Source organism: Sinocyclocheilus grahami, unplaced genomic scaffold (genome assembly GCF_001515645.1).
Source record: "Sinocyclocheilus grahami isolate Dianchi unplaced genomic scaffold, SAMN03320097.WGS_v1.1 scaffold319.1, whole genome shotgun sequence".
Classification (NCBI taxonomy): Eukaryota; Metazoa; Chordata; class Actinopteri; order Cypriniformes; family Cyprinidae; genus Sinocyclocheilus; species Sinocyclocheilus grahami.
In genome coordinates, this window is record NW_015505498.1 from 960,387 (window position 1) to 985,000 (window position 24,614).

At 40.9% G+C, this 24,614-nt stretch overlaps 3 protein-coding genes across 3 annotated transcripts in view; all 3 read right to left on the reverse strand.

Moving 5' to 3' along the window:
- LOC107602099 (segment polarity protein dishevelled homolog DVL-3-like) overlaps nt 1-10,008 on the reverse strand; it is a 36,700-nt gene extending 26,692 nt beyond the window's left edge. Inside the window, exons 1-2 of the mRNA XM_016294507.1 lie at nt 9,507-10,008; nt 78-147 (exon numbers count right to left, since the gene is read on the reverse strand). Coding sequence (XP_016149993.1) covers nt 78-147; nt 9,507-9,667 — 231 coding nt within the window. The 5' untranslated portion in view covers nt 9,668-10,008. The remainder of the gene's footprint in view (nt 1-77; nt 148-9,506) is intronic.
- A 1,794-nt stretch (nt 10,009-11,802) lies between these two features.
- Nucleotides 11,803-22,234, reverse strand: LOC107602123 (arginyl aminopeptidase-like 1). The gene is made up of 11 exons (XM_016294533.1): nt 21,069-22,234; nt 19,433-19,573; nt 19,188-19,339; nt 18,695-18,811; nt 18,363-18,598; nt 18,022-18,135; nt 17,620-17,732; nt 17,406-17,514; nt 16,958-17,182; nt 16,703-16,845; nt 11,803-13,691 (listed from the first exon to the last, which is right to left on the reverse strand). The coding sequence occupies exons 1-11, from the start codon at nt 21,531-21,533 to the stop codon at nt 13,425-13,427; spliced, it is 2,082 nt and encodes a 693-aa protein (XP_016150019.1). The 5' UTR covers nt 21,534-22,234; the 3' UTR covers nt 11,803-13,424.
- A 347-nt stretch (nt 22,235-22,581) lies between these two features.
- Nucleotides 22,582-24,614, reverse strand: part of LOC107602100 (multidrug resistance-associated protein 5) — a 37,251-nt gene continuing 35,218 nt past the window's right edge. The window contains exon 29 of the mRNA XM_016294509.1: nt 22,582-22,695. Coding sequence (XP_016149995.1) covers nt 22,582-22,695 — 114 coding nt within the window. The remainder of the gene's footprint in view (nt 22,696-24,614) is intronic.

The window sequence follows — 24,614 nt, forward strand, 5'->3', positions numbered from 1 at the left end:
GGGGTGTGGGTGTGTGTGTGTGTGTGTGTGTGTGTGTGTGTGTGTGTGTGTGTGTGTGTGTGTGATCGCTAACTCACCCATGACACAACACGTCCGTTGAAACACGGTAGTTTGGCGTTGTCATCAGATATCTCCTCCTTCACCACCCTGCAGAGACATAAAGAAACAACAGGTCTATTAAAATGTTTCACCAGAATAACAAATAAACATGAGTTTCACTCGAAATATAAAAGAAAGCATTGTGGTCTGTTCTCACGGATAACTAAATCCTCTTTGATTTTTGCTTAATCGTTTAAACCAGTAATATGGTTTTGTTCGAGAGCAACTATAATAAGAATACATAAAGAAACTAGACTGAAGAAAATGTCAGTTTTGCCTTTGCTATGCAGTTGCCATGGTGATTTAGCTGGTTGCTAGGTTGCTGTTGTGTTCTGTTGACTGCTATGGCATCGCTAGGTGGTTGCTAAGGTGTTATAAGTGGTTGTTAGCGCAAAGAGTTGCTATAGTGTTCTAGCTGGTTGCGATAGACTTGCTATTGCATTCTGGTTGCTAAGATGTTCTGAGGGGTTGTTAGTGCAAATGGTTGCTATAGTGTTTTGGCTGGTTGCCATAGCATTTTTTAATGTTTTCGAGTGGTTATATGGCATTGCTAAGTGGTTGCTTTACAATTGCTAAGGTGTTCTTATTGGTTGTTAATGCAAGCAGTTGCTATAGTATTCTCCCATTTCTATGGCATTGCTAGGCAATTGCTACATAGCTGCTAGGGTGTTCTGGGTGGTTGCTAGGGATTTGCTATTGTGCCTTTGTGGTTCCTATGACATCCCTAGGTGGTTTCTAAGATGTTCTAAGTGGTTGTTAGTGCAAGTGGTTGCTATAGTGTTCTGGCTGCTTGCCAGAGCATTTGCTATTGTTTTCTGGTTGTTTCTAAGGCATCGCTATTCACTATGTGGTTGCTAAGGTGTTCTGAGTGATTAGCACACGAGGTTGCAATATTGTTTTGGTGGCTGCTATGGTATCACTAGGTGTTCTTACCGATTGTTAGCGCATGCGGTTGCTATAGTGTTTAGGCTGGAAGCCACAGCATTTCTAGGCATTTGCTATTGTGTTCTTTCTGGTGATTTCTATGGCATTGCTAGGTGATTGCTAAGCAGTTTTGCTAATTGTGTTCTGGCTGGTTGCTATGACATCGCTAGGTGGTTGCTAAGGTGTTCTGAGTGGTTGTTAGTGTAAGCGTTTGCTATTGTGTTCTGGCTGGGGATTTCTATGGCATTGCTAAGTGATTGCTCAGCAGTTGCTAGGGTGTTCTGAGTGGTTGCTAAATAGTTGCTTACCAGCTCATGTCAAAAGAGGTCATAATAATGAGGCTTGACTTAGCAAACACCCCTAAATAAGTAAAGCCACAATGATCAGCTCCATTTATAAATGGCCCCTCACATGCACACAGGTTAATTTAGTCCCCCATAAAGTAACCCCAGAGTCCCTCCCCCTTCCTAGCTGTTCCTTAAAAAGGTGCTGACCCCTCTGACTCCTGTCGCCATGGAAACCTTTGTCAAAGAGGAAGCGGGTGAAAGACAGCTGGCTGGAAAAGCATGTGAGGTTTGCCGAAACAGACCATGTGATCTATTAATAATAAAATTCTATGGAGTGATCATGATTGCATTCATGCAATATAAAACAAATACCAGACAGCTATCTTTAATCACACACCAAAGCAGTGGTGATGAAACAAAGGCTATGCTATAGAACAACAGCAATATTTCAAAGCAAAACAAAGCTTATTGTTTCCCATACTGACAAAAATATATGTGAATGCTTTCTTGTGGTGTTTTTTCATTCGAGCCACTCTCAGCTTTAGATGGCATTTCCATGGACTTTGAACAGACCATCTGATGCATATTGTACATAAAAATAGCAATGTTTGAGAACAACAAGCTTCAATCTGATCTGACTGGCTTGCTTTACTGCCTCCTCCCCTAGAGTCTAAGTCAATTAATATCAAATTAATTCAAACTGATATTATGAAAAAAATCTACAATGTACATCCACATTCAGGGCTTTATTTGTGTCATACATCATCTCTCTCTCTCTTTCTCTCTCGCTTCCTGCCAGATGAAGCTGATCTAATGAAACCCTTCAACAGTGACTGCATCTGCTGAATTCACATCTGTTCAAGTGATGAGTCAGACAGAGCCTCTCAGGCTCAAGATCTCATTCCAACTCTCTGTCCCAATTTACAGCATACAGAAAGGCAATGCTGTTGAATTTTTGGAAGTCATAATGGTGGACACCTCAGAATGCTGTATGTATTATTACAACGCATTCTAAGGGTGTGTTCAAACTTGTAGTTCGGTTCGATTGGTTCATTTGGTCCGGACCAAAAAGGAAAACGATACATTTGGTCCTGGTCCGCTTAGCGTTCACATTGGCATTTTTGACAGCGAACCTAAAGGCATAGTGATACGTTCACAACCTGATTGGTCGGCTTGAATGACGTATATATCGTGACGGAACTCACCGAACACCCCAAACAAAAGGGTGCGTTCACACTTGGCATATTTGGTTCGATTAAAACAAACCCTGGTGCGATTGCACTGTTAGTACGGTTTGTTTGAGTAAAGTGTGAATGGGCCGGTATGAGATTTTGACGGTATGATAACCTTAAGCAAAAATATCACGGTTTCACGGTAAAATACCACGTAAACTTTTCTGAAAACGGTCAGTTCCCCTCAGAAACACATTCATATAAACCCTCAAATCAATATTGAGGATTTTCTTCCAATAGTTCGTGCATCATGAACAGTGAGTGATCTGCCTGCTGCAGTATTTTATTCTTTGTGTACGTCTTCAGCGTCTCTGGCCTGTGTTAACGGGCGTTTACAGACTTCACATAAATGACATTTTGGAAAATGATTGCATTGCAACGCAGTTTGGTCAAGTCCAGAACAGAGACGAGTTGCAATAAGAGAAAAAAAAATGTCTGGTTGCCGATCGCGTAGGTTCCAGGGGCAGCTCCTTAAGTTCGGCCATCCTTCACACATGTGACTGACCGCTCGCTCGCGCCAACAGGAGGAGGAGGGTCGTGTTACTCTCTACACTGAACTCAACCTGAGGGACTCCTACAGGTTCAGTCTTTGAGGAGACATGAAAAACAGTGCACATCGCAGGAACGGTACAACGGAAAATATTAGTGGTTTTGAAACCGTGAAATTTTCAAACCGCGGTATACCTTGAAACCGGTAATCGGCCCGTGCCTAGTGTGAACGCTCGCATCCGAACCCTGGTGCGCACCAAACAAGCGGACCGAGACCGCTGAAAAGATGGGTCTCGGTCCGCTTCCAAACGAACTCTGGTGCGGTTCGAATGATATATGAACGCAACACAGACCAAATACTTCTAAACGAACCAAAAACAGGAAGTAATGACCAGATGCGATGCTATGCGACATGATTTGACGACGTGGTGTAACCAAAACAAAATGAGCAGAGGGCAAACGGGGAGCAACGATGAGGTAAAGTGCCTTTTATGAGCTTGCAGGTGGTGAAAATAAAAGTATATGTACACGCAAGAATGAGCGCGCTTAGTCCAGCATACGGCATTAGGTGTGTTCGACTTAAAGCGCCGCTGAGAGGACCGATCGGTTAATGGGTGCTTTGATGTCATACACCCGCAGCGCCGCTTTAAGTCTAACGCACCTTTTGTTTGAGGTGTTCGTGAGTTCTGTCACGATATATATGTCATTCAAGCCGACCAATCAGGTTGTGAACGTATCACTATGCCTTTACGTTCTGTGTCTTTAGGTTCGCTGTCAAAAATGCCAATGTGAACGCTAAGCGAACCAGGACCAAATGTATCATTTTCCTTTTTGGTCCGGACCAAATGAAGCAAACGAACCGAACTACAAGTGTGAACACACCCTAAATGTTCTACTGTGCCAAATTGATGATGCCCAAAATGACATCTAGATAGGCAGCATGCTAGCTTTTGAAAAGCAGTATATGAGAGGTCTTTATTTGCATGTGTGTATGTGCATATTTTATCCCACAGTATGTAGACTGTGGCATGAGCACGATGATTGACAGCTCTCAGTGAATTCCATTCGGAGCACTTTGTTGCTTTTGGTGATCGTTCCACAGCGCAGACTCTAATCCTGCTTGGGCTATGCAATAAAAACTCAGCAGGGATTGTGACATAAGAGGCTCAGAGAGCAGCTCTACTTCTCCTTTTCTCATGCTGTTCTTCTCCTCTGCTCTCCTCATTCCTTTGGCAGCATGAGGTCCCATTTCTCCTAAAGCAGTTTTATCTGAAATCCTCAGTTTAGATAGCAGCAAAAGTCCTGCTCAGATATGAGTTGTATTTTTACTTGAATGAACAGCTAAAAAAATTCACAATCACCTTCATGTTGTTCCAGACCTGTATGACTTTCTTTTGTGGAACACAAAAAGTCACAATGAAATGGAAGTAGCGACAGATCTTTTCTTAAGGATTGTGATGTACATCTGATATAAATATATTACATAACAATGATATATGATATATATTACATAGCCATGTTCTGTTCAAATACTTTACAAATAATATATGAGGCTTCACCTTAGTTGATTATTTTATTTTTTTTACTTTTGGGACAATAATATGATTGAATGACTCCTATTTGAGAACAACTTTCACAGTGGGCTGATGAGTGGATATTTTTATGTTACGATTTTGTCCTTTTTAAAGCTTTATAGCATTGTCAATTTATAGTAGATCCCACTTCATATTAGGTGCCCTATTATGCATCAAAAAATGTTCGGTACATTATACTTATTGTGTTTATGTTGTATTATAAAACACTTTTGTTGCTACTGAGATGTGATCCGGTTAAGATTAGAAACAGGTTTCGTAGTATGGGTATGTTTACATGTGGGTTAAGGGGTAGAGGTATGGTTAACATTGTAATACATATGCAATTACACAAAAGTATGTTTTTGGTTGCATTTTATTTTAGTCTCCTTGTTACAGTGGACCAAATACTTCTAAACGAACCAAAAACAGGAAGTAATGACCAGATGCGATGCTATGCGACATGATTTGACGACGTGGTGTAACCAAAACAAAATGAGCAGAGGGCAAACGGGGAGCAACGATGAGGTAAAGTGCCTTTTATGAGCTTGCAGGTGGTGAAAATAAAAGTATATGTACACGCAAGAATGAGCGCGCTTAGTCCAGCATACGGCATTAGGTGTGTTCGACTTAAAGCGCCGCTGAGAGGACCGATCGGTTAATGGGTGCTTTGATGTCATACACCCGCAGCGCCGCTTTAAGTCTAACGCACCTTTTGTTTGAGGTGTTCGTGAGTTCTGTCACGATATATATGTCATTCAAGCCGACCAATCAGGTTGTGAACGTATCACTATGCCTTTACGTTCTGTGTCTTTAGGTTCGCTGTCAAAAATGCCAATGTGAACGCTAAGCGAACCAGGACCAAATGTATCATTTTCCTTTTTGGTCCGGACCAAATGAAGCAAACGAACCGAACTACAAGTGTGAACACACCCTAAATGTTCTACTGTGCCAAATTGATGATGCCCAAAATGACATCTAGATAGGCAGCATGCTAGCTTTTGAAAAGCAGTATATGAGAGGTCTTTATTTGCATGTGTGTATGTGCATATTTTATCCCACAGTATGTAGACTGTGGCATGAGCACGATGATTGACAGCTCTCAGTGAATTCCATTCGGAGCACTTTGTTGCTTTTGGTGATCGTTCCACAGCGCAGACTCTAATCCTGCTTGGGCTATGCAATAAAAACTCAGCAGGGATTGTGACATAAGAGGCTCAGAGAGCAGCTCTACTTCTCCTTTTCTCATGCTGTTCTTCTCCTCTGCTCTCCTCATTCCTTTGGCAGCATGAGGTCCCATTTCTCCTAAAGCAGTTTTATCTGAAATCCTCAGTTTAGATAGCAGCAAAAGTCCTGCTCAGATATGAGTTGTATTTTTACTTGAATGAACAGCTAAAAAAATTCACAATCACCTTCATGTTGTTCCAGACCTGTATGACTTTCTTTTGTGGAACACAAAAAGTCACAATGAAATGGAAGTAGCGACAGATCTTTTCTTAAGGATTGTGATGTACATCTGATATAAATATATTACATAACAATGATATATGATATATATTACATAGCCATGTTCTGTTCAAATACTTTACAAATAATATATGAGGCTTCACCTTAGTTGATTATTTTATTTTTTTTACTTTTGGGACAATAATATGATTGAATGACTCCTATTTGAGAACAACTTTCACAGTGGGCTGATGAGTGGATATTTTTATGTTACGATTTTGTCCTTTTTAAAGCTTTATAGCATTGTCAATTTATAGTAGATCCCACTTCATATTAGGTGCCCTATTATGCATCAAAAAATGTTCGGTACATTATACTTATTGTGTTTATGTTGTATTATAAAACACTTTTGTTGCTACTGAGATGTGATCCGGTTAAGATTAGAAACAGGTTTCGTAGTATGGGTATGTTTACATGTGGGTTAAGGGGTAGAGGTATGGTTAACATTGTAATACATATGCAATTACACAAAAGTATGTTTTTGGTTGCATTTTATTTTAGTCTCCTTGTTACAGTGTAATTATACATTTAAGTACTGAGTAATATGAATTAACTACATGGATTAGAGTTAGGATGAGGGTTTGTTAAGGTTAGTTGCATGTAATTATGCATAATTTATTGTTACTATTACACTCTAAAAAAATGCTGGGTTGTTTCAACCCAACTTTGGGTCAAATATGGACTAACCCAACCGTTGGGTTACATTTTTTTATTAAATTTTTAACCCAAAAGTTGGGTTAGTCCATTTTTGTCCCAAGGTTGGGTTAAAACAACCCAGCATTTTTTAGAGTGTATAGTACATGAAAAGTGTAACACCGTAAAATAATGTGTTATCGTGTTTTTGAATATAAGTACAGTGTAAAAACATGTATATAATAAGTGCATTGTATGAAATTATCAATTTAAGTATCAGTACATAGTAGTTGAAGACAATTAAAATATTATGGAAAAAAGCAGCATGAACATTCTTCAAAATATCTCCTTTTTTGTTTATAAAAAAGTCATATGGGTTTGGAACAACACATTTTTTAATGAACTAACAACCCTTTAAATTAATCAAATGTTGGGTGCATTACAGTTGGACCTCCACACCTTTGTAAGGATCTTCAGACAGATTCAAGGCTCTCTGCCTGCCTTCCCCACATATGCATCCAAGCTGTCCCTTGTGACCGAGTCTGGTGCGACTGACAGGAAATCTTGGTTTGATTACAATTGTGAGGGGGTTTCCAACTGTTTTAGCCAAAGATCTCCTTCATTTGTAACAAACAGTATAACTTCATCTCTTTTCTGTCTACTTTAGCAATAAAACAAAAAAGCACTCCAATACTTGCACGCACACACACACACACAAACACAGACCCTTCATGAGACTAGCCCATTGGAATTGGGGCAGTGTGTGCAGATGGCTCATGTGTGTAGACAGGCCCATTGATTTGTGAGCAGAGCTGATCTCTAATGAAGAGGCCTTCCTTCTTCATTGCCCAAGTTGATTAGATTTAGTCTAGAAAACAAGCTTGGCTCCCACAGCAGAAGATGTGGAGGAGGAGAGAGAGGGGGAAGAAAAGAGAAAAGGGCAATAGATGAGAATAAAAAAGAAAGGATGTAAGCACTCCCAAATCGCTCTATCCTGTCTTTAGAGACGCAGTCAGTCCAAATCCTGACACCACCAGACAATGAGCTAGTGATGCAATGAAATCCACAGAGACTCAAAATACACACAATGCTAATAACCTGGAAATCACACACACATACAATATGCTAATGTTGTCCAACTCACTTGGAAAACTGTACTCACACGCACACTAGGGAGAGGACAAGACAGGAAAATAAAGCAGGGAAAGTAGGTCAGTCTCCTTTAAAGAAACATCACTTCCATCAGAAAGAACAAGTCGGCCTGGGAGTGAAAGGCTCTCTGCTGCTTACATTTGCCAGACTGACCACTCACACACATTTTATTCAAGACAGAAAATGGAAGTCTCAACTTCTGTATCAAAGGAGGTTAAATACTCTGTGTAACTTATAAACTATGGTCTTGATCCTGCACACACATAGTCTGTCCACCACAAATTTCCAAAACAAACACTTAACAAAGCTGATGCAGTATGCTGAGTGGACTGTATGTGTGTAAGTGCACCAGCTGTACAAGAATCAACAGAGCACTGCAATACCTCCTATGACGTAATTGTCACGGACCAATGGTAGTACAAAGGTGTTTTGCATCCGAAAAAAAATTTTCCGCAAACTTCGCTTTGGCAAGCCATTTCGAACTCCCAAAACGAACACAAAATGAACTTCGTTCTGGCCGGATTTTGTTCGAAATTACGTCACATCAGTTCGTTCTCCGATTTCGCTTGACGTATATTGGGGCCTTTACTGTGTGCTTTGTAAGTACTAATTGTATAATGACAAAGGTATGACAGGTATTACAAGGAGAAGGTGACTTTTCAGGACATTACCCCATGTCCCCACTTTTCAAAACGCTTATAAATCACACAGAATGGAGTGTATTGAAAATCTGAAATAGCACAAAGTTTCCTGTGAGGGGTAGGTTTAGGGGTAGGGTTGGTGTAGGGCAATAGAATATACTGTCTGTACAGTATAAAAACCATTACACCTATGGAGAGTCCCCACTTTTCACAAAAACAAACCTGCGTGTGTGTGTGTTTAATTTTTTGAATCCTTTTTTAATAGAAGTTGCACCCCCAAAGAGTGCACACCTTTAGCTTTTTTTGTTTTGTTTGTTTTTCTTTTTTGAGCTGAACATATCTATAAAAAAATTATCTTCACAACAGAATTTCCCATGGAAAGCAAAGTTAAAACAACATGATGTTTCCAGATTCTCCATGTAAGTGGCCCTGATTCACTGGCTAAAGTGACATATGCTTCTTCAATCACAATTTACATTGCAATATTCATGTCACAGTACAATTACACGAGTAAGTAATGAGTAAGTATACTGTATAATTACATCTTGTTATTGCTATTGAAAGTAAAACATTTTTAACATGAAACAATGGGCACTGTAATGTTAAGCATTCTCTTAATCTGGTTTATGGTTTCACACCTGATCTGTCACTGAACAAAAGCTGGTCTTTTTACTCGGACTTTACAAAAAACTCAGACTTTGAACCTCAAATCACACAAAGCCTCCTCCATTCACACTGACCACCGTTTATACAATAGACGCGTCTGCTGTTTGTACATACAGCGTTTACAATGACCTGGAAACAGAGCTAACACGGTCAGGAAAGCTCGGATTTCTCAGGTTGTGTGAGAGAAAGCGACGAAAATAATGACAACCAGAATAAAGCCGCTGAAAGTGGTCAGTCTGACAGGAACAGCGGGCGATAGAAATACAAAGGGTTTTATTGTCATTTAACACGCATAGTGTGCCTTACCCGAAATCATCGTCCATGGATTTGAAGAAAAATTTGTGGTTGGGTTTATTGAGGACATTTTTGAGGTCGGCGAGCGTGACGCTTTCAGCGGGAATGGGTAGTTTGATGAGGTAGGGAGTGTCCTGCTCGTCGAGGTGATAGATGATCTTGGTCTCCGCCATAGCGGGCCGCTGCTGAGAGACAGGCCGCGCACATCAGCCCCACAGCGGCTCGCGCTCCCAGCTTCCACCGCGCCTCTGTCCAGCCGCAGCCTCTGCGCGCTCTCTTCACTCAGCGACGATAAAACCCAGCAACAGAGTATCCTTGCGGTCGTATGTAATACAGATCTATCTAATAGTAGAATATATTAGTATAATAGATGGTGCTCTTTCCAAAACGACGCGACAGAATCGCGCAGGTCGGTCTTCTCTGGGCTCCGTGTGAATACTGTTGCTTTTTCCTCTTCTCTTGGAAACAACTGTCGGCCGGTGTGAGATTGCCCCTCCTATCGATCCACCACTGCGCTCCCTCTACAGGACGAGCTATACCCATAGTATACTGGTGCTTGGCTGCTAGCCTATAAATGTACTCGTTTCATTTAAGGATAAGGGATGCATCTCAATTGCGCGAGGATGCGTTATTTCGCGTTGTTGCATATTAATCACGCAGTAGAACAACTCGACTTTTGCACTGCGTGCAAACTCATTGTTAAATTATTTTAAATGTCCTTAAATGTTTTGGGGATGTGAGGTACGTAGTAACCCGACACATTTGCACCTCGTCGCTGTAAGTTAACTTACCCGAGGAGGACTTTCAGAGACTTGAGTAATGATGAGTTTGTCGGTAGCGCCCTCTAGAGGAGGACACGGTTCCTGCACAGCTGTTCACCTCTGGAGGTGCACAAGAGAGCGTTCATCAAAAAAAAAAAGTCTTTAGCCTATATCAGACTTGGCATGCCTTTTATGGGGTAAATCTCATGAAATATGTAAAGCAGGTCATATTTCACCACAAAGAATCAAAATATTTAGTACTTATTTATTTTATTCCTTTTTCTACTTTTATAATATTTCGATTTTTTTTTACATTTTCACAAGCCCCTCCCTCCCCTGTAAAATACTGTAACGTATTTATAGCCTCCGCTGTTAAGTGTAATGGTCTTATAATAGCCTTTAACAGTGTTGGGGGTAACGCGAGTTACGTAATCAGATTACTTTTTTCAAGTAACTAGTAAAGTAACGCATTACTTTTTAATTTACAAGAGAATATCTGAGTTACTTTTTCAAATAAGTAACGCAAGTTACTTTTTTTTCTAATTTATTGACTGACAGCTCTCCTGTCCCCATGCTGAGAGAAATCAGATGTTACTGTAGTTCTAAAATAAATATGAATATGCATTAATTCATCTCACTCACAAAAAAACACAGATTCAGTATTCCTCAAAATGAATAAAAATAATGCAACTCAGAATATGCAATAATTAAATGTTAAACAACACAAATATGCTTTATGTATTTAATCCCATTCTATTAAGCAATGTCTTTGCTTCTGAGCTTCGATGATCCAGTTCAAGCGTACTAATAAGCACAAACTACTCTAGACAAACATTTGTGTGTCTTTGTTTATTGCTGAAATGTGTTGAAATGTCTTCTTCTGTATTCTACTTTACGGACGTAACTTTACTTTTCCTTCAGCCTGAGGTTTATTCATTTCACTTTTGGTGTGAAAAGGCTTTTATATTTGCCAAAAATAGAACTTTTTTATTTTAAAAACAAACAAGCAAGCCCTGTCTAGATTTTAAAAGTAACGCAAAAGTAACGTAACGCATTACTTTCTATAAAAAGTAACGAAGTACCGTTATTAGTTACTTTTTTATGGAGTAACGCAATGTTGTAATGCATTACTTTTAAAAGCAACTTTCCCCAACACTGGCCTTTAATGCTTCCGTGAGATGAGATCTATAACATAAAATATCTCATTACAAGAACCGTGCTTTTCCTTCCGACGCCAATTAGCTCCGCCCATTTGCATAATTGGCGCCATCTTACAGTTAACTCATTAGCGTGCATAAGTTTGCAATCGAGTGACTTAAAGATTGAAGCATGAGCAAACACTGACAAAGACTAGAGTATGAGAAAGATTTATCATTAAAACGGTGCTTCTTTACTCCCAGTTTAGATGAAAAATAAATAAATACAGGCCCATCCGTCTTACTGACAAAAGGTAAGCATCGTTTTTATTGCATAACTGGAATGTGTATAAATATTTCCTGATACTCAAAGTGAAAGCTGCATTTTCATATTATAGTCTGCGCCTATAGTTTTTGCACAGTAACCGTAGTCATGTGAAACAATGATTTATTTCTCATATTATTAACGTGGTAATATCAATGTTACTGTTTTTCTAAAGCAATGGTGTAGGTAATAGTAAAGTAACAGTAATTACTAATGTCGTAGTTGTAATTAAATTAAGTTCATTCCCCAAAAGATTTAGCATCTACAAAAATTCAATCTCAATTCCATAGTTGCCAAGTTGCACCTATAGAAAAACCATGAAAAAATTGTCCTGAAGGGGTCACGTGGCTGAAAACAAAAATCAGAGCACACACTGACAGGATCAGTAACACATTTACTCATTAAAGTAGACATCAATAGATGAGGGTTGTATACAACCCCTTTTATTGTTGGATGTGCAGTGTTTAAGCCTTCAGTCAACAAAAGTGGATTTGAGAATTTGTCTCCCACAAATGCAAGAAAATTAAATCCAAGTTAGGATCCTCAGGTATGACACACAAAGTGCTCTCTGATGTCTTTATTACCTGTAAAACTGAACCTGTCTTCCACTGTGCTTGTAGTTAAGGCCACTGTTGATCAGCTTGGACACATCTACCTATAACCCCACCCTGAACACCCACCACACTCACTGCATTCTCACAAATCATCATCTGTTCCCTTCTCTTCAAAACGTACACATTTAAGGGAAATTTGCCTATTATAAAATAAAAAAAGAAGTGAAAGAAATGCATTGGTTAAAAAAAAAAAATCACCACAGCATCTCAATTCCTGAAAGCAACCTCTAACACAATGCAAGTAGGACAATGGTCTCCAATGTCATCCTAGAATGGCTCAAATAACAAATTCAGGCTGTTCATTTGAACAGCAGTGTTGAAAACAACCACAGTGTTGAAAGCTTTGAAAGGCACTAACATGGCTCCACGTCTTCGGTCTTGATATACCTGAGACTTAACGTTGAGTGGTTAGCACCAGGAAAGAGAAGCTTGAGAAAAACAGATTCCAGTTCAAACAAAAAGTTTTGTCACAATCTGTTTGTCACAGAAAGGCTGAGAGTGTGTTGGTTCTGCAGGATCTTCATTAGGCCATGATCAGATTTGCACAGTGAGTACAGACTGTGTGCATTCATGCCACTTCTCAAACACTGTCCAGGAAGGCGACGAGTCAGGGATTGGTCCTCCTCAGAACACCTCTGCGTAGCTAGCAAAAGGAAAGTCTCTGAAATCTTGTTAAGTCCTCCAATTGATTTCTCAGAGAACAGATGCAAACACATCATATGAGATGATGTGCATAGGCCAGCGGAACATATGCAAAACACTCACAAAAATAAACAAAGACACACACATCTACACACACTCAAAAAGTGAATGGCTAACAGATGGCAACCAGTATCCTTGATACTGACATACACACACACACACACACAGGTTATGGCATAATAACCATTGCAAACATTTGTCCTCCACTTTGTTCCACAGCCCTGAGCAGCTTTATGTTTAGCTTATAAAAATCAGTGTCTGCCTTTTTAAACAGACATCCCAGTGTTGGTGGGAGAGTGTCCAGTCTGAGCCAAGGAGTTCAATTCCTGTCCAGTTCCTGCCCTTCTGGCTTTTCACCTCAAACCTTCTGCTTCTCCTCAGAAGTTTTGAACTCATGCGGACACATTGACGTCTCGCAGGGCGATGGTCCCGTTGGCAGGGGGGTCTGTGGGTGAGGAAGGGGCAGAGGATGGTGATGTGAGTAAAGATGGAGCTGTGCTGGTGTTAAGGGCGCTGCTTTGGAACAGTATCTGCTGAAGTGTCCTGCATAGATTTGGGTGCAAACGGGCCTGAGTTTGATAAAATACCTCCACAGCAAAACACTTCATCACCCCTCCACACAGATCCTCATAAAGGGGCACTGTGTACATCCGTGAGGTCTAGAAAGAAAGGAAAAGTTAATAGTTCTATGCATACAATGCCCAATTCTTAATTTAAAACAGCACTTCAGTAAGGTCAAGTCAGAATGCCTCAGTGAAAGCAGTGACAAAAGTCAAACTATACTACTCACACTTTAAAGTGCCCCTATTATGGATTTATGAAAATTACCTTTCATGCAGTGTGTAACACAGCTCTAAGTGAATGAAAACATCCTGCAAAGTTATAAATCTGAAAGTGCACCGTGTATAAAGTCTCTCAAAAGAAAGAGTCGACTCTGAATCATTGAAACGAGTCGTTTTTAATTCAAAACGAATCCCAAGCCCTTTCATGTTGATGTCAACATGAAACATTAGCATATTGCCCGCCCACTTGTTGGTCTTTTCATGTTGGTCTGAATGAAAATGCAAATTCATTCTTTGTCACTAGATGCCACGGTAGAAATAACGGTTTCCCCGGTAACGCTGTACACAAAGCAGCACTGCGCTCACAAACACTGCTTTATCAGGCATCACAGGCGAGATGAAATAAAAATGAGACCAATCGTACCAATCACCGCAGAATAGCATCACGCAAAGGAAGGCTTTTAAAAAATGAATCGTTGAGTGAATCGTTTGGAAGTCGTTGAGCAAGTAAGGTAAAAATAAATGCATATTATAAGACAATGAAAGTGTTTTTTGACCGTGCATGCACGTCAACCTGTTGTTGGGGACTCCCAAAACCAAAATATGAACCTTATATTACCCATAATAGGGGCACTTTAATATAACTCTGACGAGAATCCTCTAAATATCTCCTTCATGTGATAAAGCAATGCGTTTTTACACCAGATAAGGAGTTTGTAGTCAAGCAAAGAGAAGTGCCTAAAACAATAACTTTTTTCTTGTATTGAAGGTTTCCAATATTATATAGACACCAATGTTCAATTAAAAAGTTACATTATTAATTGTATTTAAAAAAAACATTCAACTGGCAAGTAACATAATAATTAAACAATAATTTTAATGTAGCAAACTGATGTGCCGTCACAGGTGAGTGTATATTGTCTATTGTACTATGGCTTTAAACACATTTCATCTAATCAGAAGTTAGTGTTAGATCGGTATGTTTCATATCTCCTCCACTTTGGAGATTTTATACATTTCAAATTGTTTGCCATGTATGACAAGTTATGGTATCATCAGGATTCACTCTGAAGAATTCATAATCTTTTTACAATCTCTTCAGATGAACTGTAACAATGCTTGACACAATACTCTTTAGAATACGGTAATCAATACAACATGCTTTCGATGAAGCAAAAGAAACCAGCCAAACTGGTTGTGATTGAGCACATCTCTTCACAGCTCTGAAAAGAGACATGACGTCATAAGCAGTTAATAGTCAAAGACTAGCCGAGAGTGTTTATTAGAAACACTGGAATGTGGATGCCCTTTAAGGAAAACTCAGTTTATATTGAGTGGAGGGGTGACGGAGAAACAGAGAGTGCCAGACACTAACTCATTGAATTACATGCTTTTTCAAACCAGACTGTCCCTAGCTTAATAGTGTTTGTGTCCTCTAAACAAAATAAGATACTGATTTGCTTTAACTCAGCTTACTAGCTTCAGACCACACAAAAGGCTCTTACAATCAATAAGGAAATGCTACATTAAAGGGAGGGGGGTCTAATGCTATTTCATGCATTCTGCGTTATTTACACTGTTAAATAGTTGGATTCTCATGCTAAACATGGTCAAAGTTTTAAAAATTAGTATTTCTGTGAATTAGTATTTCTGTGCCAAATACACTCCTTTCTGGGTTTGTATAAGTTTTGGAAAGTTTTTTTTTTTGAGCATGGCCCTTCATGACGTCATGAAGGGGGGAATTTTTGTATGGGGGCACTTCTCCAGGAAGAGCGTGTGCACACATCAACACATCAGGAGAAACAGAGAGTGCCAGACACTAACTCATTGAATTACACGCTTTTTCAAACCAGACTGTCCCTAGCTTAATAGTGTTTGTGTCCTCTAAACAAAATAAGATACTGATTTGCTTTAACTCAGCTTACTAGCTTCAGACCACACAAAAGGCTCTTACAATCAATAAGGAAATGCTACATTAAAGGGAGGGGGGTCTAATGCTATTTCATGCATTCTGCGTTATTTACACTGTTAAATAGTTGGATTCTCATGCTAAACATGGTCAAAGTTTTAAAAATTAGTATTTCTGTGAATTAGTATTTCTGTGCCAAATACACTCCTTTCTGGGTTTGTATAAGTTTTGGAAAGTTTTTTTTTTTTGAGCATGGCCCTTCATGACGTCATGAAGGGGGGAATTTTTGTATGGGGGCACTTCTCCAGGAAGAGCGTGTGCACACATCAACCAGAGCGAGAGCAAGAGCAGCCCATCAACGTGCTTCGTTCAGGTTACGGCAGTCGTTGGCAGCGCTGCACATGACTTGCTCGAGAAGAATGTCTCCAAAGAAGTGTGTTTTTGGATGTGAGGGAAAGATAACCTTGTTCAGCTTCCCAAAGAACCCAGCTTTACGTGAACAGTGGATGCAGATAGTTTTTTCGGGACAGCAATGGAGTTTCGCAAGTGTGTTTGTTTGTTCCCGTCATTTTGGTGACGAATATTTTATCAGCAAGGCCCAGTTTGACGCTGGATTTGCACATCGTTTGATACTGAAAGATGGAGCGGTCCCAGCGCTAAAAGATCCTGGTCATTAGCAGGCGGAGAGTAAAACTGCATCAAATTTCTGTGTATTGTTGGTAATCGGCGCCTACGTGCTCGCGACTCGCTAGATCCGCCCACAACACACCTCCAGGAGCTCGGCTGTTTTCTAAGAGAATCGTAAAGCTTTCTTCTATGAATCTGATCAAACTCAATCAATTTGGAGATATGAAGAATGCAATACTACTATATAGATCCTCAAGATCCTAACATGAGATTGGCCAAAACTGTGTGTGTTATGTCCCCTTAAATGCATTATCGGTTACAGCCCAAAAGGCACTTAATTCACAAAACTCACGTGTTTATGCAAGAAGCTGCGAACTCGGGGCAGATCAGGATAAAAGCTGTTCCGCACAACAATCTGCAGCCATCGAATCTGGACTTCAGCGTTCATGCCGTCCAACAACGCAGAGTAGCAGCTTGACAAAAGACTCATCACTTCTGAAAGGTCAATCACATTTCACATTACAAGAGAAGAGATGTCAAACATCAACGCACAGGGGATACTAAAATGAAATGAATGTTGACAAATTGCGAAATGGATTCTTAATACCTTGAGACAGAGGTGAGCGGTCTAGAAGGCGGTCCAGGAAGAGGACAGTCTGAAAGGTGCTCCAGGAGGAGAGGTCAAATGTAGAGATCACTTGGGGGTCAGGGGCATCCACGCCCCAAAGATCACACAGGTGCTGAACAGGGCCTGTTAGAGCTCTACCCGCCGAGAGATCCGGTTCACATAACGGAGGACCACAGCCATTTAGCCATCGCTCAAATTCTAGACCTGAGCAAGAGGGGAAGGAAGAAGGAGGGGAAGAAGTGTCACATTTCTGTTTATTTAGCCTCCATCTCTCACGCTGCTAATGTTGCTTTGACCCCTCACACTGGGTGTTATGACTGGCTCAACAGGGAAAATCCTAACCGAGGACAAATGGAGCGCAGTGAGATGAGTAACTATTAGTGTCTCTGTGTGTTAATCATCATCTCTGACAGCTGTCGAAACTCACCCTCTCGTTCAGCAACGCAGCTCTCCTTCAGCTCAGGGAAGAAGCCAAGGAAAAAGTCCAACAGATTCTGAGCGATTACGCTGCTGAATCTGAACTTCTCAATGTAGGCCTACACAGTGCACGAATTCAGAAACTTCATGTGTGGACCATGCCATATATGTACAGTGGAGCATGAAAATTCACGCATGTGTGCGGTGAATGTCGTTTTTCTCACCCTAAGAAAGCTATCAAATCTCTTGATGTCGCCACACAGCTGTGAGAGGTAAGATACAAAGCAGAAGCCTTTCTCATAGGTGAACAGATTCATTAGACTGCTGGGGTTTACACCTTTGGAGAAAGAGAAGGAAAATGGATAACATGGAACACTGACCCATGAATCATGGGTCTGACACTTCACAAGAACATTATAAATATTTAAGCACATTTTCCAGACAGGCTCAACATTGCAAATGAGGATTTTCCTTGCTTCTGTCTTTCTGAAATCTTAGTAACCAGGAATTTTAGATGCATTTACCACACAGCTATTTCAGGTGTACGGAAAAAGCACCACGTGCCAAACCCAAGTTCTCTTTCAGACTCATACAAAGGCTGGTTTATATTGTTAAAAAGGTTGTACCTGGCTCAAATTTTGCCTGCAGCTTACTGACAGGATTGTTGTCTCCAAGAAGACGCATCTGTCTGTGAAGAGCATCTAGACGGAACACTGTCTCAAGACAAGTGAAGGCTTCTCCTGAATCAGAAAATTGAAGTGATAAATGTAACGAGAGCATTGTGGAATATTTATAGGCCTGTGTGAATCACTCCACAGAAGTTTTGCATTTGCTGGGGTATAACACTCCCATATCACTGGCATCATTCTACACAAGTATGAATCTTTGTGGAATGTATACATAACCATTTCCAAAAGGCCTACATGGTGATGTTTCTAAGTTTGGATACGTGTGAGGACATGTATACCATAGGCCTCTGTGGTAATGCGCCTCTGAGCATAAGTGGCCAGACCCTCACTGAGCCACATTTCTTCCCAGGTAGCATTGGTGACCGCATTGCCAAACCAGCCGTGAGCAATCTCATGGATGACATCAATCAGCAGAAACTCTTGACTCTCCAGTATGGAGGAAATTATGAAAGTAAGACAGGGATTCTCCATGGCAACGATGGGGAATGAAGGAGGAAGGAACACTATGTCGTACCTGTAAAGGAAGAGACAGGTTAATACCTGAATATGACAACAAGCTTGATGCAATAAGGCGAACAAGATTGATATGACTGAAAAGTACGGAACTGACCTTCCCCATACATAGGGCCCAAAAAGCCCCTCTGCCACATTAAGCCAGCGCTCCACATTGCCGCCCAGTTTACTGACCGCACACGTCAGGATGCAGGGCTCTGCCCACACACGACTCCTAAAAGCAGATTGTGGCCAAGGTAAAGCATTGAACACTAATGAAAACAATGCACATATCTTAGATAATTGGCACATAAGCCAGCTAAAAAAGTCAGCATTTCTAGGCTGGATATAGCTGATGAACCAGCATATCCATGCTGTTTGGAAGCAAAAACAGCAACCGGCATGGTATTTCTGTTAACCTTGTTGACCAAGGTAGCACCTTCATGCTGGTAAATGTTGTGGTCTTGCCACCTGTGGTTAAGCAACCTATTTGAGACAAACCACCGCAAGCGTATCCTAGACTGAGCACCAGTATATCGCTGTTCAAAACAGCATATGCTGGTATCAAACTATTCTCTTCTTTTCAGCAGGGGTACTCCATCCCTGTTTACCTGGGCCCAATGTCTGCATGCTGTAGGTCTCCTGCCACCAGGGCAACCAAGTAGGCTGGGACAGGGTACTCCATGGAGAACTGGAAAACCCTGTCCTGTTTAGAGTATGCACTTCTTGAGGCACTCATCAATACTGTAACACCCTCTGGTACCTGTAACGCAGTACACATGATCTAAAACCAGAAAACAACACCGAATGCCCACAGAGCTGTTTTGGTGGCTCTGAGCAGCTTAGATAGACTCACCCTGACAGTGGCAGAGTAGGTGCTTTTGACGGCTGGCGTGTCAAAACAGGGAAAAAACGACCGGTTGCAGACCGAGTGACCCTGAGTGAAGACCAACGGACGGGTTTGTCCGCATGTCAGCTCTGCATCCAGCCACCAAATCTGATGAAGGAACCAGGGAACAACGAGGTGAGGGAATAGCTTTGGCAAATAAACGTTCTAGGGAATAGCTCTGAACATGCAAATGATTCAATACAGATTTACGTAACAAGGTTTAGGTTGCATGGTTAATAGATTAAAGCACTGTCATTTCATTTATTTCATACAGGTGAAGCAGTTGCGAATCCAAACGTCAAGTTAAATTGATGAAGTTGAAGAAACAGAAGACAACTACCCATATAGAGGTGAGCAGCTAAAATGCCCATGTTTTGTGTGTATATTACACCACTAAAACAGCACAGTGTAAGCAGGGCTCAGCAGTAAGAATCACCTTGTAGCCTGGGGCCAATTTTGGGCAGCTTGCAGAGCTGTCACTTGAGCTGTGTTAATTTTGCTATGTAATGTTTTTATGCATTGCAAACTCATATATTTGACTCTCTGTGATGTTAGTTGTTTAATTTGTTATGAATTCTGTCAAGTGTTTTAATCTAGCTGGCTATTACAGATGAGGTATTGATTGAAATTGTGATAATGAATTGTTTTGGAAGCATCAGTGAGAACTGATGTTTTGCTTTGCTGCGTTGAAAAAGACTTTTCCACGAAACACAGTCGTCATGCTGATACATTATAGCTGTATAGTTTCTGGCTAACACTGCAAATTATTATTATTATTTTATTTTTTATATACAAAGAAAACGAATGAAAAAAATAGTGCTGTCACACGATTAATCGCATCCAAAATAAAACATTTTGTTTACATAATATATGTGTGTGATCTGTGTTTATTTATTGTGTATATATATAAACACACACACACACATGCATCTATATATTTAAGAAAAATATGTTTTGTTTTTATATTAAATATTTATATTTAAATATAATATATATATACACACATACATGTTTGTGTATTTATATAAATATACACAGTACACCCATATATTATGTAAACAAAAACTTTAATTTTGGATGGATTAATCGCCATTAAATTGTTTGACAGCACTAGAGAAAAAAAATGTAAATGTTATTTCTGGCAGAAATTATTTTAAGGCTTTGCTGCTAGAATGTATTCAAGGGATTGAACACTACTAAACACTTTAAAAAAAAAATCTGTTTAACACAGCCCACCTTCCAGTAATGACCTCGTGCACTCATAATCATGACCTGGATAACTCTAGTTATCCACTTAAGGGGACATGACACTACACTGAGGTCATTCTTATCAGTATAGCTCCAGCACACTCACTGTTTCCCCTTTGCATGTGTCGAATAAATAAATGGGGTGATCCCACAAGCATGTTACAATCCCGTGTCCCACAGGACCCCTTAAATCTGCCAAAACAAGGCCATAAAAGCGAAGGTGGCAGAGCTGGTCATCAACATTAAGGCTCCGCTGCTGGGATATTTTTAGTGGATATTGACTCTGCGTACAATAGTCCTGTGCAACAAAGTTATTATTAGCGTGTATCAGAGGCTGTCACCGCGTTGACCTTACCGCAGGGCCGTCTGTGGTCGTGTAGCGGATGGTGAGACGGAAAGCCCGGTGCGGCCGGACCACCGCGGCCGGGAGGCTGATGTTCAGAGAGGATCCGTAATCGGTGAACGGTTCTATTCGGTAGGTGAGCGACAAAAACACGTCGGGAGCACCGGACGCGCCGGGCACCTTGCAGTCCACGGAATGAATTAATAACGAAGGATGCGTGTCCAGAATGAGCGACTGGACGCCGGGCTGGACGGGCGTGAGCTCCAGAACCTGCCATCCCGTCATCCTCTTGACGGCGAAGTTCAGGTGGAGGTCCAGGTGGAAATGTCGGAGCTTAAAGCTGTGGAAGTTGGACGCCGACGCGACGTCCACCAGGCGACAGTGCGCCAGACTCCGGCCGCCCTCGCAGGACTTATTGCCGGGCACGGCCAGCACTTTCCGACAGCAGCACAGCGTCGGCCGCTGCAGCTCGGCCATCGTAGAGTTGGCGAAGAAATACAAGATAACGTGACGACAGCGTCAAACTTTAAAGGCGGCGACCGCGCGCGGCGGTCTTCGAGCTCGAGCTCGGCGGAAGAGATGAAAGAGCGCTCGAGTTAGTTACATTGTTGCTGGAGTTAAAGGGGCGGTCGAGGCTGGACACTCCGCGGAGGAGGAAACCGAATGCTAGAAATGATAACAAAACCAGGAGGGCAGTAAAAGGCATTCAAACAAAACACAAGTCTACGTAAAATCCATTGATTTCATCCCTCCGACCTCCATCTAAAGCAGAATATACGCGTGGATGTCCCAATCAGTCCTGAGATCCCTGCGGAGAGCTCTACCGCTAGAAGAAGAAGAAACCCCGATGAGCAGAACCGATCTAAGTGACTCCCTCAGAAAACAGGAAGTAAAAGCAGGGGAGGAAATCACTTCGAGACGGGAAAGTTTTCGAGCTGCAGGGGGGCGCTGCGGAGCTCCAGCACATCTCACTGTCCAACAGCGGACAAACCACAGGGAAACAGCAGCACTGGGCTATGTTTGTTATGGATTACAGTGTAGTTCATATAAAGTGCCCACAGTGCTGTTGATAATAGATGAATTAGAATGACAATTATGTTATTATTTACTTAAGTTGTTCCAAACCTTACTGAACACAAAATATGTTTTGAAGGATGTGTGTAACCAAACCCTGTTGACTGCCATAGTATGGAAAAAATATCTTCTTTTATGTTTAAATGAGGAAATAAACTCATACAGGTTTGGAACAGAATTTCTGTTTTTGGGGTGAGCTGTCCCTTTAAATACTGATTCTAGCAAAATGGAATATTATTTCAAAAGCCATAACTAAATTAGCCTACTGCCATCCAAAACCGTACAAATCAGATCCTTTGTGCACAAACGAGGCCTAGAGAAGCTTATTCGTGCATTCATGAGCAGCAGGGTAGGATACTGCAATAGACTTCTTACTGGCCTTGCCATGAGGATTATTAGACAGTTGCAGCTCATACAAAACACTGCTGCATGTTGCAAAATGTTGGTTTTATTAGATCTCAGTGCTGCATTTGATATAGATTTTGTTCTCCACCGCTGCCAGCATCGCACAGAAGCGTGAGTTTCCGTTCGCCAAGAGCTTGGACGGCTCGTCAAATTCCACCACCTGGGTCCAAAAAAAAAAAGCTGCGAGTCAGTAAAACAGAGGAACCACAGAAAAAAAGGCTTCTTTACGTTTGAAGGAACCGTGGCGTAGAAACCTGCTTTCCCGTGGGACCCGACGCAACAGAGTGCTGCACGGGACAAGACTTGATGGGCGAGCGAGTGCGGGCGGGTAGACACTTGTGTGTGCGGGATGTGGTATAATAAAATGATTCGCGGGACTCCGGCAAAATAGAAATACTATTTGTCACAGTATTACAGCCCTACTCTGTAATAAGTTCCTGTTTTATCGATTATCCTAAATGCAGGCTATTTACATTATGCAACTGTAGTGTAAATACATATAAATGCCATGTCAGATGCAGCTTCTGTTCCAGCGTGAAGATGGCTTTGGTTGATGTTGATAAAACTTGGAGGGTAAAACGAAGCTTTGCTCCACTGACCGCCAGTTATTTTTACGCTGTTTGCATTAAGTAGTAGCGTAGTAAAACGCTGATATTAAAAGGCAAAATTCAGTAAACACCTTATGGATTATGTATATTTTGTACAGGCAAGCAGATGAAGCCAGAATATAAACGTAATGTGCAAAGTTCCACGTTAAATGGTTTCCCATAGAAAACCATTAGATTAGGAAAACACTGAACCATTAAGCGGATTGCGTTCATATTCCCGCCTCATCTGCTTGCCTATGTAAACTATGCATCATTAATATAGAGAATATTACTGTTTTAAATATATTATGGCACTTTAAAGGGTTAGTTCACCCAAAAATGAAAATTCTGTCATTAATTACTCACCCTCGTGTTGATCCAAACCCATAAGACCTTCGTTCATCGTTGGAACACAATTCAAGATATTTTTGATGAAATCTGAGGGCTCTCTGACCCTCCCATAGACCGCAAGGTAACTACCACGTTCAAGGTCCAGAAAAGTACCAAGATGATCGACAAAGTAGTCCGTGTGACATCAGTGGTTCAACTGTAATGTTACGAAGCTACAAGAATACTTTTTTGCGCAAAGAAAACAAAAAGAACGACTTTATTCCACATTTTCGTCTCAACTGCGTCACTTGTGGATGCTCGTTCACGACAATACCATGAAGAATACTTTTTTGCGCAAAGAAAACAAAAAGAACGACTTTATTCCACATTTTCGTCTCTACTGCGTCACTTGTGGACGCTCGTTCACGACAATACCATGACGCGAGCGTGTGCGCCGCCACACGCTGCATGAATAAAGTCGTTATTTTTGTTTTCTTTGCGCAAAAAAGTATTCTCGTAGCTTCGCAACTTTAGAGTTGAACCACTGATGTCACACGGACTACTTTGTCGAGCATCTTGGTACTTTTCTGGACCTTGAACGTGGTAGTTACCGTGCTGTCTATGGGAGGGTCAGAGAGCCCTCAGATTTCATCAAAAATATCTTAAATTGTGTTCCGAAAATGAACGAAGGTCTTACGGGTTTGGAACAATACGAGGGTGAGTAATTAATGACAGAATTTTCATTTTTGGGTGAACTAACCCTAAAGTGTTTTGACAACGTTTTGTCGCACTGTTTAATGATTGAAATATTGCCGCGGGTGATAAATATGGATTGCAAATGGCCAAAACTTGCATTTTGTTCACATACCTTTGTTTTATACTTTTGAGAGGTGATCAAAATATTTGCGGCTGTGAAACAGATGGAAAATTGACAGGCTTGTCCTGCAGTTCTATGGATGTTTTGCCCTCCAGGTCTTCGAGCCGGTCACGTGACTGAAAGCATTCTGATTGACTGATTGATTACATTTAAGTATCTGATATTTAATAAAGGTAATTGTGAAAATTGCCCCTACAAAGGTAAAAAAAAAAAAAAAGCCCTGGAAATCAATTCCAGGGGGCAATATTGCCCCTTAATGGAAAAGTTAGTTTCTGACCATACCAC

Coding starts and splice junctions, on each gene's coding strand:
- LOC107602123 (XM_016294533.1), bottom strand. CDS start 21,533: ATGGCCGAGCTGCAGCGGCCGACGCTGTGCTGCTGTCGGAAAGTGCTG. Junction 19,574..21,068: donor CGACCACAGACGGCCCTGCG/GTAAGGTCAACG, acceptor TTCCTTCATCAG/ATTTGGTGGCTGGATGCAGA. Junction 18,136..18,362: donor CATTACCACAGAGGCCTATG/GTATACATGTCC, acceptor TTTCTGATTCAG/GAGAAGCCTTCACTTGTCTT.